Source organism: Girardinichthys multiradiatus, chromosome 11 (genome assembly GCF_021462225.1).
Source record: "Girardinichthys multiradiatus isolate DD_20200921_A chromosome 11, DD_fGirMul_XY1, whole genome shotgun sequence".
In the NCBI taxonomy this organism is placed as follows: Eukaryota; Metazoa; Chordata; class Actinopteri; order Cyprinodontiformes; family Goodeidae; genus Girardinichthys; species Girardinichthys multiradiatus.
This window is the reverse complement of record NC_061804.1, coordinates 8,585,326-8,598,579: the sequence shown is the minus strand read 5'-3', so window position 1 is coordinate 8,598,579 and position 13,254 is coordinate 8,585,326. Positions and strand designations below refer to the sequence as shown.

General features: G+C 39.6%; 1 protein-coding gene and 1 long non-coding RNA gene across 4 annotated transcripts in view; one reads left to right on the top strand and one right to left on the bottom strand.

Annotated features, from left to right (window-relative positions):
• The window catches only part of LOC124876288, a 49,917-nt gene extending 49,346 nt beyond the window's left edge, over nt 1–571 (top strand). Inside the window, exon 6 of the long non-coding RNA XR_007040261.1 lies at nt 438–571. This is a non-coding gene — a long non-coding RNA (uncharacterized LOC124876288). The remainder of the gene's footprint in view (nt 1–437) is intronic.
• Nucleotides 1–13,254, bottom strand: part of tmem132e (transmembrane protein 132E) — a 656,500-nt gene that overhangs the window by 6,856 nt on the left and 636,390 nt on the right. For all 3 annotated transcript variants that reach the window (XM_047378933.1, XM_047378930.1, XM_047378932.1), the window contains one exon: nt 458–652. In XM_047378933.1, the coding sequence (XP_047234889.1) occupies nt 458–652 (195 nt within the window). The remainder of the gene's footprint in view (nt 1–457; nt 653–13,254) is intronic.

Sequence of the window (13,254 nt, the reverse complement as noted above, 5' to 3'; positions counted from 1 at the left end):
TGTCTGGTATTAAAATTTGTTTGGTGAGCTTAAACATTTTAGAGTGACAAAAAAGCAAAAACTGTAAGGATGCAAATACTTTTTCGCAGTACTGTATATGTTAAAGCCGTTTCTCTTTCTCTCACAGGGGATTGCATTAAATCTTGATAATGTTTCCTTTTAGACTATCGCGGTTATGATGTGCAGGCATCACTTTAAACATGTACAGAGTATACAGACATGCATTTCTTTAAATGTCAAACCAGTCAGGGTTTAACTGAATGGCTTTCTGATTTACAGTGAGGCGCTCATGCTTTCCATTTTCCTGAGGCTGACTGAAAGACATTTTTAGGACATGCTGATTTTTTAAATATGTAGGAAGTATTATAAAATAACATTTCATTGCTCTCATCATGATAAATGACATAGGTTACACATGTTGTTACTGTTACTTTCAGGCTGATAATTCCTGCTGTACCTGTTTGAGACTGGTGAGGGTCTGGGCGCCGGACGCCTTGGCCACCATGGTGTGGCTGTTGCCGGGGCTGGGCTGCAGGGACAGGGTCAGGCCCGACACGGCGTGAACTCGCAGCTCTGTGATGGAAACCTTGTCATCTGTGACGGAGAACGACGCCTCCCCCAGCACCGCGTCCACGGCCAGTGGAGACTCCACCTGCGGAGAAAAGATGAAATGCTTTTGTTGCGTCTCCACATGACAGAAGGGGGACATCACTTTAGTCCAGAATAGACAGCAGCTTTATTGTCTTTGTAAAACTCATAAAGCCCATGACAAGCCAATTTTAGATTAAAGCACTGTGAGCTTCTGTTTGTTCCAGTGTGTCTTGAATCCATGTGTCAATGCCTCTCAGTCTATCAAAGTGGGGGGAACAAAACAACCCAATGATAAAAAAGCCCCACTTGAGACAGAGTCCATCGCTATCAGATGCTACGAGACAGCAAATAACATCATGAAGCTATAAACGCATGTTTCAAAGTGACGGCTGGATAAAAAAAAAACACTCATACACATCTGCGTGTCATGGATAATCTCAGCCCTTTGATAGTTGTCTGTACAAAGCCCCCTTGGCCACTTATAAAATATCACAATTTCACATAGCCATTGCAGGCAGAGGTCATGAGGGACAGCTATCACAGTGAAGAGCCATTCAGCCAAGCAGCGGCCCTGCTCTTAACGTCATACGGGGAAATCAATTCCAGCTTCATCTGGAGCGTTTTATAACTCCGGAGCTGGAGTCAAAAGCGTGTGAAAGCTGCCACAGCTGCCGAGGGTTCGGTGTCTGACAAGCCTCCAAAATCACCACCAGTCGAAGCCTTGAAACCACCGGCAGTCATTCAGAGCACATATCGAGCTCCCAAACCTCGTCTGATTTACAGCCAATAAGACGGAAAATATTCCATCTGATAAAAACAAAGTGGTAAAGATGTGACACCTGAGGGATGCAAGTCCTGTATAAGGTCAGGGTTTTATTTTTCCCAGCCTCTGAGGCAGGGCTGGCTCAAGGTTGCCTCAAGCAGAATTTGATTTGGGGCCCCTCTTCCTGTTAAGACCATCACCACCACTAATACCACACGTTTCAATCCAGATCTGTTGGAATCTGGGAAAGGAGGTCATTTTTAACTGGCTGAGCTTAAAAGCAATCATGGATAATTGGTTATATGCTGAGATGTATTCGTGAACAAACATATCTTTAACTTTATCTATGCTGAAACCGTTATTAGGGTTAGGGTTAAGTTAAATAATATAACCAATAGAAACAACAACTCTAAACATTTTAGATCTATGGTCTGTGTTAAAATTCCAGTATTTACAGGAGGCCCCTGATGGTTCAGGGGCCTCCTCTTTCAGTTTGTTGCAATCCAAAGGCTCACAGCAAATCATGGAGAAAACAGAAAAATGGGCAGATGTTTTGTCTTATTTATACAGCTGATGTATTTTTGTTGTCCTGCATTGTGTCAAAAAAGTAAATTTTCTGTCCTCTTTCCTTGAAAAGAATAAAATGACAGTTGTGCAAAAATTCAACAACTTATTTACAAAACACATGCTGAGGTCAGTTTTAGATTAAAATTTACTAAACCTCTCAACCAAAACCATAAAGGTTGCTTTTGTGGATGCTTTGCAGCTGCAGGTTTGTTGTCTGACAGTTCTAACACACCTAAACTGTACGACATTTAAAACCAGCAGGGAAATAGCCCCAGGAACAGCGTTGGTAGGTTAAAATGTAACATAATTATGTAAACCATCTACAAACATAAAATTATGAGCACATTCAGAAAAAATAGACTTTAATTTTCTCACTTGTTGCCTTTGATCAGTTTAATGTCACATTGTGAGTTTTACTCCATGCTTCAAATGATTCTCATTAAGCCTTTTTAAAAGATGTTTTCTTACACGTATAAACGTTTAAACTGTAAAGCTGTACATATGCTGGATCTGCTATTGCACCCATCTAAATGGAATCCTGAAATAAATCAAGAGACATTGGACAGATGTTCCAGCTGCGCACCACGTCTTATTTATCTGACAGGTCTGAAGCATCTGTTCGGTATCTGGAAGAAAGAAAACGAGAGGCAGACAAAAAAGAGGCATTTTCTATTGTGTGTGTTTCCTGAATGTATCTCTGTTCAGACAAACATGGTTTTTCCTCAACTCCCACTTACTACAGGTCCTTCTCAAAATATTAGCATATTGTGATAAAGTTCATTATTTTCCATAATGTCATGATGAAAATTTAACATTCATATATTTTAGATTCATTGCACACTAACTGAAATATTTCAGGTCTTTTATTGTCTTAATACGGATGATTTTGGCATACAGCTCATGAAAACCCAAAATTCCTATCTCACAAAATTAGCATATCATTAAAAGGGTCTCTAAACGAGCTATGAACCTAATCATCTGAATCAACGAGTTAACTCTAAACACCTGCAAAAGATTCCTGAGGCCTTTAAAACTCCCAGCCTGGTTCATCACTCAAAACCCCAATCATGGGTAAGACTGCCGACCTGACTGCTGTCCAGAAGGCCACTATTGACACCCTCAAGCAAGAGGGTAAGACACAGAAAGAAATTTCTGAACGAATAGGCTGTTCCCAGAGTGCTGTATCAAGGCACCTCAGTGGGAAGTCTGTGGGAAGGAAAAAGTGTGGCAGAAAACGCTGCACAACGAGAAGAGGTGACTGGACCCTGAGGAAGATTGTGGAGAAGGGCTGATTCCAGACCTTGGGGGACCTGCGGAAGCAGTGGACTGAGTCTGGAGTAGAAACATCCAGAGCCACCGTGCACAGGCTTGTGCAGGAAATGGGCTACAGGTGCCGCATTCCCCAGGTCAAGCCACTTTTGAACCAGAAACAGCAGCAGAAGCGCCTGACCTGGGCTACAGAGAAGCAGCACTGGACTGTTGCTCAGTGGTCCAAAGTACTTTTTTCGGATGAAAGCAAATTCTGCATGTCATTCAGAAATCAAGGTGCCAGAGTCTGGAGGAAGACTGGGGAGAAGGAAATGCCAAAATGCCAGAAGTCCAGTGTCAAGTACCCACAGTCAGTGATGGTCTGGGGTGCCGTGTCAGCTGCTGGTGTTGGTCCACTGTGTTTTATCAAGGGCAGGGTCAATGCAGCTAGCTATCAGGAGATTTTGGAGCACTTCATGCTTCCATCTGCTGAAAAGCTTTATGGAGATGAAGATTTCATTTTTCAGCACGAACTGGCACCTGCTCACAGTGCCAAAACCACTGTTAAATGGTTTACTGACCATGGTATCACTGTGCTCAATTGGCCTGCCAACTCTCCTGACCTGAACCCCATAGAGAATCTGTGGGATATTGTGAAGAGAACGTTGAGAGACTCAAGACCCAACACTCTGGATGAGCTAAAGGCCGCTATCGAAGCATCCTGGGCCTCCATAAGACCTCAGCAGTGCCACAGGCTGATTGACTCCATGCCACGCCGCATTGAAGCAGTCATTTCTGCAAAAGGATTCCCGACCAAGTATTGAGTGCATAACTGTACATGATTATTTGAAGGTTGATGTTTTTTGTATTAAAAACACTTTTCTTTTAGTGGTCGGATGAAATATGCTAATTTTGTGAGATAGGAATTTTGGGTTTTCATGAGCTGTATGCCACAATCATCCGTATTAAGACAATAAAAGACCTGAAATATTTCAGTTAGTGTGCAATGAATCTAAAATATATGAATGTTAAATTTTCATCATGACATTATGGAAAATAATGAACTTTATCACAATATGCTAATATTTTGAGAAGGACCTGTACATCAACCTGCATGCCTGTCTTTTACAGACTCATCAGTGCAGCAGTGCTTCAAGCAGAGCCTCTCTTTCACACTGCTTAGTCATCTGCCCTGGTGCTAAAATTATGGTTTTCAAGCTTGTCACCTCTTAACCTTTCCCCCCGCTCCATCTGGTCCACTCCCCGGCCTCCTTGCTCCTCCAGGAGACCCTTGCCTTCTTGCCATCACCTTCTACCTTCAGCCACCATTACCTCAGCTTTCCTCTTTCATGCAATAAACAGCTCTTAACCTTGGGATTTATAAAGCAATGCTAACTCAAGCCCATCATTTCAAACTACAATAGCCAGGCTCCAAACTGAGCTCATCCATTTAACTTAATGTCTTTCCTAGTTTGTTCTTTTTGCAACATTTAGAAACCATGTTTTGCTGCTGCTCATGATTTTACATTAAAAAAGGCAAATGTGCTGAGTGTCACAAAAACTAGGATGATGTGCTGTAGGAATATAGCAAAAAAATGACAAACATTAATGAAAAATATGTGTTTTTAGGGTTAGGTTAAGATTTTGTAAATTTTCCAGATCTCTCTGTGTTCACATCTGCTAAGCATGCAAAATGCTAACCATCTATCCATCCATATTCGCTTGTCCTTGACGGGTCACGGGGTAGAGCGGGGGGTGGGGTAGGGGTTGCTGGTGACTATCTCCAGCAGTCATTGGGCAAGAGTTGGGGTACCTCCTGGACAGATTGCAAGTCCATCAAAGGACAAACAACCATGCACACACACATACACTCACCGGCCACTTTATTAGGTACACCTTGCTAGTACCGGGTTGGACCATCTTTTGCCTTCAGAACTGCCTTAATCCTTCGTGGCATAGATTCAACAAGGTACTGGAAACATTCCTCAGAGAGTTTGGTCCATATTGACATGATAGCATCACACAGATGCTGCAGATTTGTCGGCTGCATCCATGATGCGAATCTCCCGTTCCACCACATCCCAAAGATGCTCTATTGGATTGAGATCTGGTGACTGTGGAGGCCATTTGACTACAGTGAACTCATTGTCATGTTCAAGAAACCCGTGTGAGATGATTCGTGCTTTATGACATGGCGCGTCATCCTGCTGGAAGTAACCATCAGAAGATGGGTACACTGTGGTCATAAAGGGATGGACATGGTCAGCAACAATACTCAGGTAGGCTGTGGCGTTGACACGATGCTCAATTGGTACTAAGGGGCCCAAAGTGTGCCAAGAAAATATCCCCCACACCATTACACCACCTCCACCAGCCTGAACCGTTGATACAAGGCAGGATGGATCCATGCTTTCATGTTGTTGACGCCAAATTCTGACCCTACCGTCTGAATGTTGCAGCAGAAATCGAGACTCATCAGACCACGCAACGTTTTTTCAATCTTCTATTGTCCAATTTTGGTGAACCTGTGCGAATTGTAGCCTCAGTTTCCTGTTCTTAGCTGACAGGAGTGGCACTGGTGTGGTCTTCTGCTGCTGTAGCCCATCTGCCTCAAGGTTTGACGTGTTGTGCGTTCAGAGATGCTCTTCTGTATGCCTTGGTTGTAACGAGTGGTTATTTGAGTTACTGTTGCCTTTTTATCAGCTCGAGCCAGTTTGGCCATTCTCCTCTGACCTCTGACATCAACAAGGCATTTGCGCCCACAGAACTGCCGCTCACTGGATATTTTCTCTTTTTCGGACCATTCTCTGTAAACCCTAGAGATAGGTGTACATAAGGGCTATTTTACAGACAAGAAGAGTTTGTTTATATAGCACATTTCAGCAAGAAGACAATGGAAAGTACATTGCAGTAGCATGACAAAGGAAAGTAAAGAAAAGTTGGACTACAGGCTGATATTAGTAAAGTTTCAATTCATAGTTTAAATAGAACAAAAAAAGGAACTCTAAACAATATGGGTTTTTAGCCTTGATTTAAAAGAACTTAGGGAATGAGCATTTTTGCAGTTTGTTCCAGATTAGTGAAGCGTGAGAACTGAATGACACCGATTAACAGTCATGTTTTTGGACCTTGGGAGGAAGCCTGAGTACGCAGAGAGAACCCATGCATGCACACCCCGTGCAGGAATTAGGTCAGGATTCGAACCCAGGACCTTCTTGCTGCAAGGCAATAATGCAGAAAAGGTCCTGAAGTCAGAATATGAACCCCTGACAGCTACACCAAAGACTAAAAACATTTGTATACGGGCCCTCCGCTCTATTGCAACACCAAGTGGTGTCCCACTATTAACATTTACGTTTTTCCTTTTTAATTTTCAGTATTTCTACACTAAGTGGATTGGATGGTGCTATACGAATAAAACAGCCTTGGCCTTTGTGCAGGACACACCCTACTCCTACTCCTAATCACAGCAGATCTCACTAAAGCTTTCCCTTTCACTCTTGCAGCCATCTTTCAGTTACAGTTCGCTGCCCTCTACTCTCTTCTTCACCTCTCTTGTTTGGATGGTTGACCCCATAACTCAGTAACCTTCAGTAATCCTCCTCCTTGCCGCCTCAATGTTTTTCCCATCTCCCTTTCATGCATAAATATTTGTTTTTTAACTTTCTTCTGCTCCTACGGTGTTAATATTTCTCAATTATAGTGGCATGGTTGCTTTTTAAATTTTGTGTTGTACACACCGCATTTACAATGTGCACCAGTTATACCACAGCACATATGAAGATCTTAATGTATTAATGGAAATGTGTATACTCAGACATTGATAGTGGCTATGAAACTCTCCAGCCTCGATCCAACTCCAGAGGCATATTGTTGTTAAGGATTAATGTGCCAGAATAAAGGAGTTACAGACGTGGTCTCAAACACAAACACATACATTCACAAGTCTGTGTGACCACAAAACCCCAAGGCATGATGGTAAATGGATGAATAAAATAAACTCTTAAAGTGTATCTCGAGGAAAACTCAGCTGGATGATGGATAACGCTCTGCAGGGAGCTCGTTTTATAATTCCTGATTTTAGAACTTTCTATTTCTATGCCTGAATTCGATTTAGGTGAAAAAGTTAGAACAACTGAAGCTCCAAAGTCTTTTTCCTAATAAGAAGAGAGACGTGAGGCTTTTCTCCAGAGCAAACAGATGTCAGTGTCTGTGTGAAAATTTGATCAGAGCGAGGTCAGATGGAACATGACTGCAAAAAGAAAAATGTTTGGCTGCGATTGATTTTCTGCTTTTTCACATTCTGTTTGGCCACAGCCGATACTTTCAAGGACCAATTAAAGCAAATAAAAAGAAAACCTAACACTGTAAAAAAAAAACTACAAATAAATCAATATTGGAAACTATGTCCAAATGTCAAAACAAATTGAAAAGAGACGCCACATTTTGCATCCATTATATAACAGAGACATTTAATCACAAACTGATCTTGTGCAGGGTTATGATTAAATCTGAAACATTTGTTTAGTCATTTATTTCTCAGCTTTATTTAAATCAACTGAAAACACATGAAACCCTTTGTGCTTATCTTTACCCACATTCACTCAAAAATGACCCAAATATTGCTTTTAGGTATGACACCAACTGTTTGGTGCTATAAAAAATATTTACACCTTACAGATTTTTCCTGTGTTTGTGACACTTGCTTTTTACAGATCATCACAACTTTTAATACCAGACAAGGATAACCTGAATAAGCACAAATTGAAGTTTTTCATTAATAGTTTTATTCAAGGGAAAAATCAACCTGGGCCTGTGTGAGAAGTAATTGCCCCCTATACCTATTAAGTGTGTGTGCCACCCTGGGTGGTAACGACCTCCAATAAGTATTCGCAATGGCTGGAACTGAGTCTTTTACTTTGCTGTGGACGATATTTTGGCCCATTCTTATGTGCAGAGTTAATGTAGCCACACTGGATTGTGTTTGAGCATTAACAGCCTGTCTAAGGTCACGCATGTCACAGCATGTCTAGACTTGGATTAGGCCACTTCAAGGTCTTTTCTTTGGACCAGAGGTGGATTTGCTGGTGTGTTTTGGATCATTCTCCTGCTGTATAATACAAGTGGGTTTGAGTTTAACAAACTCGTGAGTTGGCATTCTACTGCTGGATTTTAAGGGTAAAGTAGAGTTGTTAAAATAATCAATATTTCGATATAATCAATACTAAAAAAAACTGATTATTCAAAGATACTAATTTGTGTTAAAATCAATACAAACCGACTCATTTACAATTGCCCAAATTGCCACACCGGCGGCAGCGCTGCAACAACAGAGGCATTCAGCTCCTTCCCTCCCTGCAGCCTCACCTGACCAAACCAATGAGCTGCTGAAAGTTTTAATTTCTGCTAACATGGCAAGTACAGCCACAAAAAAACATATGCTAACCTCTTCAGCCGACAAGGCAAACAAAGCGCTGTCCAGAGATACTTTCCCTATAAAAAATGAAATACCAAACGATGCCAAGTGCTAGCTGAATTAACGCTTCAAGCCATTGCTAAGTCATTGATGTTTGAGAGCAACTTAAAAACGTTGGTATAGCTTCTGTATCTGCAGCAAAAAAGTATTAAACTTCCCGGATGAACTAAGCTAACGCTATGTGTGCAAATCTTAGCTTAACGGACCCGGACAGCCCAAAGACTGTTCTATGCGTCTTCTGCCGACCCCGTTCTACTGCGGTATGAATTAACGCAGGAAAATGTTAAGCAGCTGATGACTGAAGAGTGAGGCAATGAAACAAACCACAGTACCCTCCTCCATTAATCCTCCATTTAGCTGTAAAGGCTAATGAGGCTAATAATAACAGGTTATGGTTGAGCCAAATGAAGCTGACAATCAGAGCAAAAAAAAAAGCAGCTTCCTGTACCAACCTACCCTGCTGCTGTAGTTGATCACTAAAAGAAAATATAACACACAATTACCAGAAGGACAGAAATTATACATGGCTGCTGCTGAATACATTCATGAACCAGGTCTTTGTTTACACTGTAAAAATATGCTTTGTATGCACCAGATCTATATTTGTTTTAAAATTATTTTACTATTGAATGATCCTGTATTTGACACTTAGCAGTCAAATTTATTTGAATCAACTTTAAAATGACAGGAATTTAAAAGCATACAGTGGCACACTTACAGTAGGATATTAAATTACAATAAAATGAAATTAATTGTACAACTGAATCAACAACACATATTTAAAGGATATGAACACTTCTGTTATCTTGTCGACTGTTAAACGCTACTCTTCTGACTATTCTCAACTCTAGTTGCTTCACTGAATGAAGAACAAGATTTTTTAAAATGCACCATGTAACAAGGTGTGTGTTAGAGTGAGACTTCTTGTGTGTAAACAAGCTTCATTCTTTAAATATTATTTTCAATCCGCTGAGCCTGTTGGGCCATTTGAAGTTCAAGCGAATATACAGTAAACAGCATATATTGTCACCTGAAATACTTTACACTGACATTTATACACTACCCACTGTAAGTCCTGGTTTTAGACATTTTATGATTTAGAAATGCATTTTTCTACTGCTGGAATTATGTTGTTCCATTTTTACTCATTACATTTTAAAATACCAGAATTTGCAGATGTATTTTTATCTGTTCAAATTAAATCAGTTGTTATGAGCAAACAGTTCGTACATGAGCAGCATTTTTCCTAAGTACTTTTAGCTACTTTATCCACCTCTGCAGACTAAGCAGAATCAGGGAGGTGGAGGGAGGTTTAAAGCTACATGCCAGATTTTTCTATCTTTAATTATAGTTTGTCACCTACAGATCATCATGGTTAGTGCATTTTACTTTTTTTGTTGTAAATCTTTATTTCATCAAGGTACAATATCCCAAACAAAAGTGTCTGTATGTGTATCCCTCTGGTGACATCACATATGGCAGATCAGTGGTTTTTTGAGTAGATCTGAGCCTTTTCTTGTTTCTCACCTTTTTATGAGCATGGCTCTTGATTAAAGTGTGTTCTGTTTATTAATGCTGGCGAATCAGCTCGGTTCTTGTCATGTCACAGACCCAAATGCACATAAACAAGAACTAGCATTGTTTGCCTAAAGTGAGCATCTTAAAAACTTTGTATTTTGTAAAATACTGCATTGGATAGCCATACTTCATTATCCAGCTGTGTTTTTATGGTTATTAAACTATGCCTAAAATATGAACGATATCATTTAAATTGTGAAGATCTTTATTTGTTTTTTAAATAAAGTAACTAGGTAAAGTTATTTGTTCTGTATTTTTCACAGGTAGAAATCAGAAGCTTAAACCAAAACAGAACACTAACAACATCACACTGAGCTCAACAATCTGTCCTACAATAAAATAATTCAGTCATATTGTTCTCGCTCCATTTGCTTTATGTAACAGATTATTCTCTGCTGTGCAGTATTGAACATCCTGTTGATCCAGAACACTTTCCACGTTAAGCAGCTGGTAAAACAACTTTATTAATTTACTCCAGGTGGAGGTTCTCCTAAAGTTTAACCTGAAGCAGTGATCTGGTAGGGATTCAGTTCAGCCATTTAACAACCTCACCTTCATTTCAACAACTTTATGCAGTGCTGCCTTTGATCATATAATTATCACATCTCCACAATTTGGTTTCACAACAAACAGCACTAAAATATATTTGTCTTGTAAAAACTATGACATTTTGTGCCCACCCACAGAGAATGAGCTCATTTACACATTTCTGCTCTTTATGTGAAAAGGATATAAACAGTTTTTTTTTACAGGCTGTTTAGTCAACATGATCCAAGAGTTTGAGTTTAAAATAGGACTTTAATTGTTTGAAGCTGGAAAAAAGTTGGGACAGCTTTAGTATTCAAATAAATTCAGGCTGTCAGCTTTAAATCTATTAATAATTGGTATAAATATGAGGCTGATATGCTGGAGTTCAGTTTTGTGGAAATTCACTCCAGTAGTGAAAAATGCAAGAGTGTGCTTAGAAAAGGTTTATTAGTAGCTAATGTTCAAAGTTTCAAACTAATTATTCAAAGAAGCAAATAAGAAAGAAAAATAAAACCAAAAACACAAACAGCTTTGGTGAAGTTTATTATTTACTCGCTTGGCACTGATGCAGTTTTCTGATTTTAAAATATTACTCTGGAATGAAAGCTGCTCCTTTCAGACGGAAATTAAGCTTCAAACAAGCATTTGAAACATTACAAATAAAAACCCAGGAGAGAGACGCTCAGTCCCTGACTGTTATCAATTTGTTTGTGATGTTTTCCAAGGAGCGCGCGCAGATGAAGTGCAAGCAATTTGGTCTTCATTTTCTTTCAGATTGTCTCATTTTCTTTTACCACAGTTACTGATTTCCCATGTTTCCCACAGCGTCTGTGGAAAAAAACGGATGGTTTTGGGATGGGCTGCATTAAGGGGAGGAAGCGCTGCTGATTGGAACGACATCTGCATAAATAAAAAGATAAAGAGCTAAATCATAACTCCAAATTGAACATATAAAAAATGATGTGGCCGCATTATATTCTTATTTAGTGGAGTCAAATCAATGTGTTCAGTTTTGTACAAGACACAAAGCAGGGACACCTCAGAAATGGTGCAGAGAAATCTACTCCTATAGAGGCAAACATCAAGGCAACTAAGCAGCCAACTGTTTGATGTTCAGGTTCATGGTGATGTTTGAGTTAGCACAAGAACATCTACTGGTTTGTTGTGCTAGTTTGAAGGAGATCAAACCCCATGTGAGAATGTTCCAGGGAGAACAACTAAGTCCGAGGACACGGGCTTAGTTAAACAGAGGATTTTATTTCAACCAGGCCCAAATTAAAAATTACAAATAAATCCATTGGATCTGGAGGAATCTGAAGCAGAATGTAAAGGATTCCCTCTTTACTAGGCACACTGCTCCTTTTTATAAATCTCTCAGAGAACACACACACTTCCCCATATCTGGCACCCCTCAGCAAATGGCTTTGACTTGGAAATGTGCTTTAGTCAGACCTGATGTTTGTGTGATCTCAGAGAACCATGTTCTCCGCTCCTTGGTTGAACAAACATCTTCTTGACAAGGGGCGATTTTCTTTGTTATGGCCAAGGGTTATGTCTCCTAGAAGCAGTCAGACATCCCTTTTTGGTTTGGACTCTTCGTCTCCCTTACTCCTAGTTCAAGCTGAACTCGTGATGAACTACATAAGAGATGAAAACATGTTAACCCATTACTTGTGTAAACTGCATATGCTACATGTTCTTTATAGGAAACAGTTAAGAGTGATCGCAATAGTAAATTAATATTTTTGTTTTTTTATTTTTGAAGTAGTTATATTCTTTATTCATCACTGGGTGGATGGGAGGACAACATTTTTCCAGGTTTAGCAACATTGCTCTACTAATTAAGTATCCTTTTTGCTGGTAATACATAAAATGTCATTAAAAACTGATATTTTACATTCACATGGAGGGCTTCATATCTTACAAAATATTTTACACTTATTCTCCCCAAAAACAGCAAATAATGACAGAGTGGGTGGCATTTTAATGAGAAATATCATGAGGTTTTAATAATGCAAAATCTCCACAATATCTCATTACACCCAGGGTGTCGAGTCTTGATTCGTTTCTGCAAACCAGGAAATGGAAACAATCCAGATTTGTCTTTTCCTGGAGGGGGTTTTTTACGGGATAGTTTGGATTTTTCTGTAAAGAAAAGAAGTTATGTTTGGTGAAGTAGTAACTAGCAGGTGGTGTCTGCAGATGTTAACTAGAGTAGGAAGATACAGCTAAGCTATATTTTTTAATTAAACTAAGGAATTTATTTCTGATAGGAAATGATACACAAGTCTTAAAAGATACAATTTAAACAAGCATCAATTTTTAAAATAACTTGGCTCTTATTTATTCTTTTAATAGCATGTCTGAGAGTATTTATACTCCTTAATAATCCATAGAAAAATCTTTCTTGGCATTACACAATCCAACACTTCTTATAATTGCTGAGCAGCTTTTTGTAGGCTTCCACTGAGACGCTGATGATTTATCTTTGGAGATGAGGTTG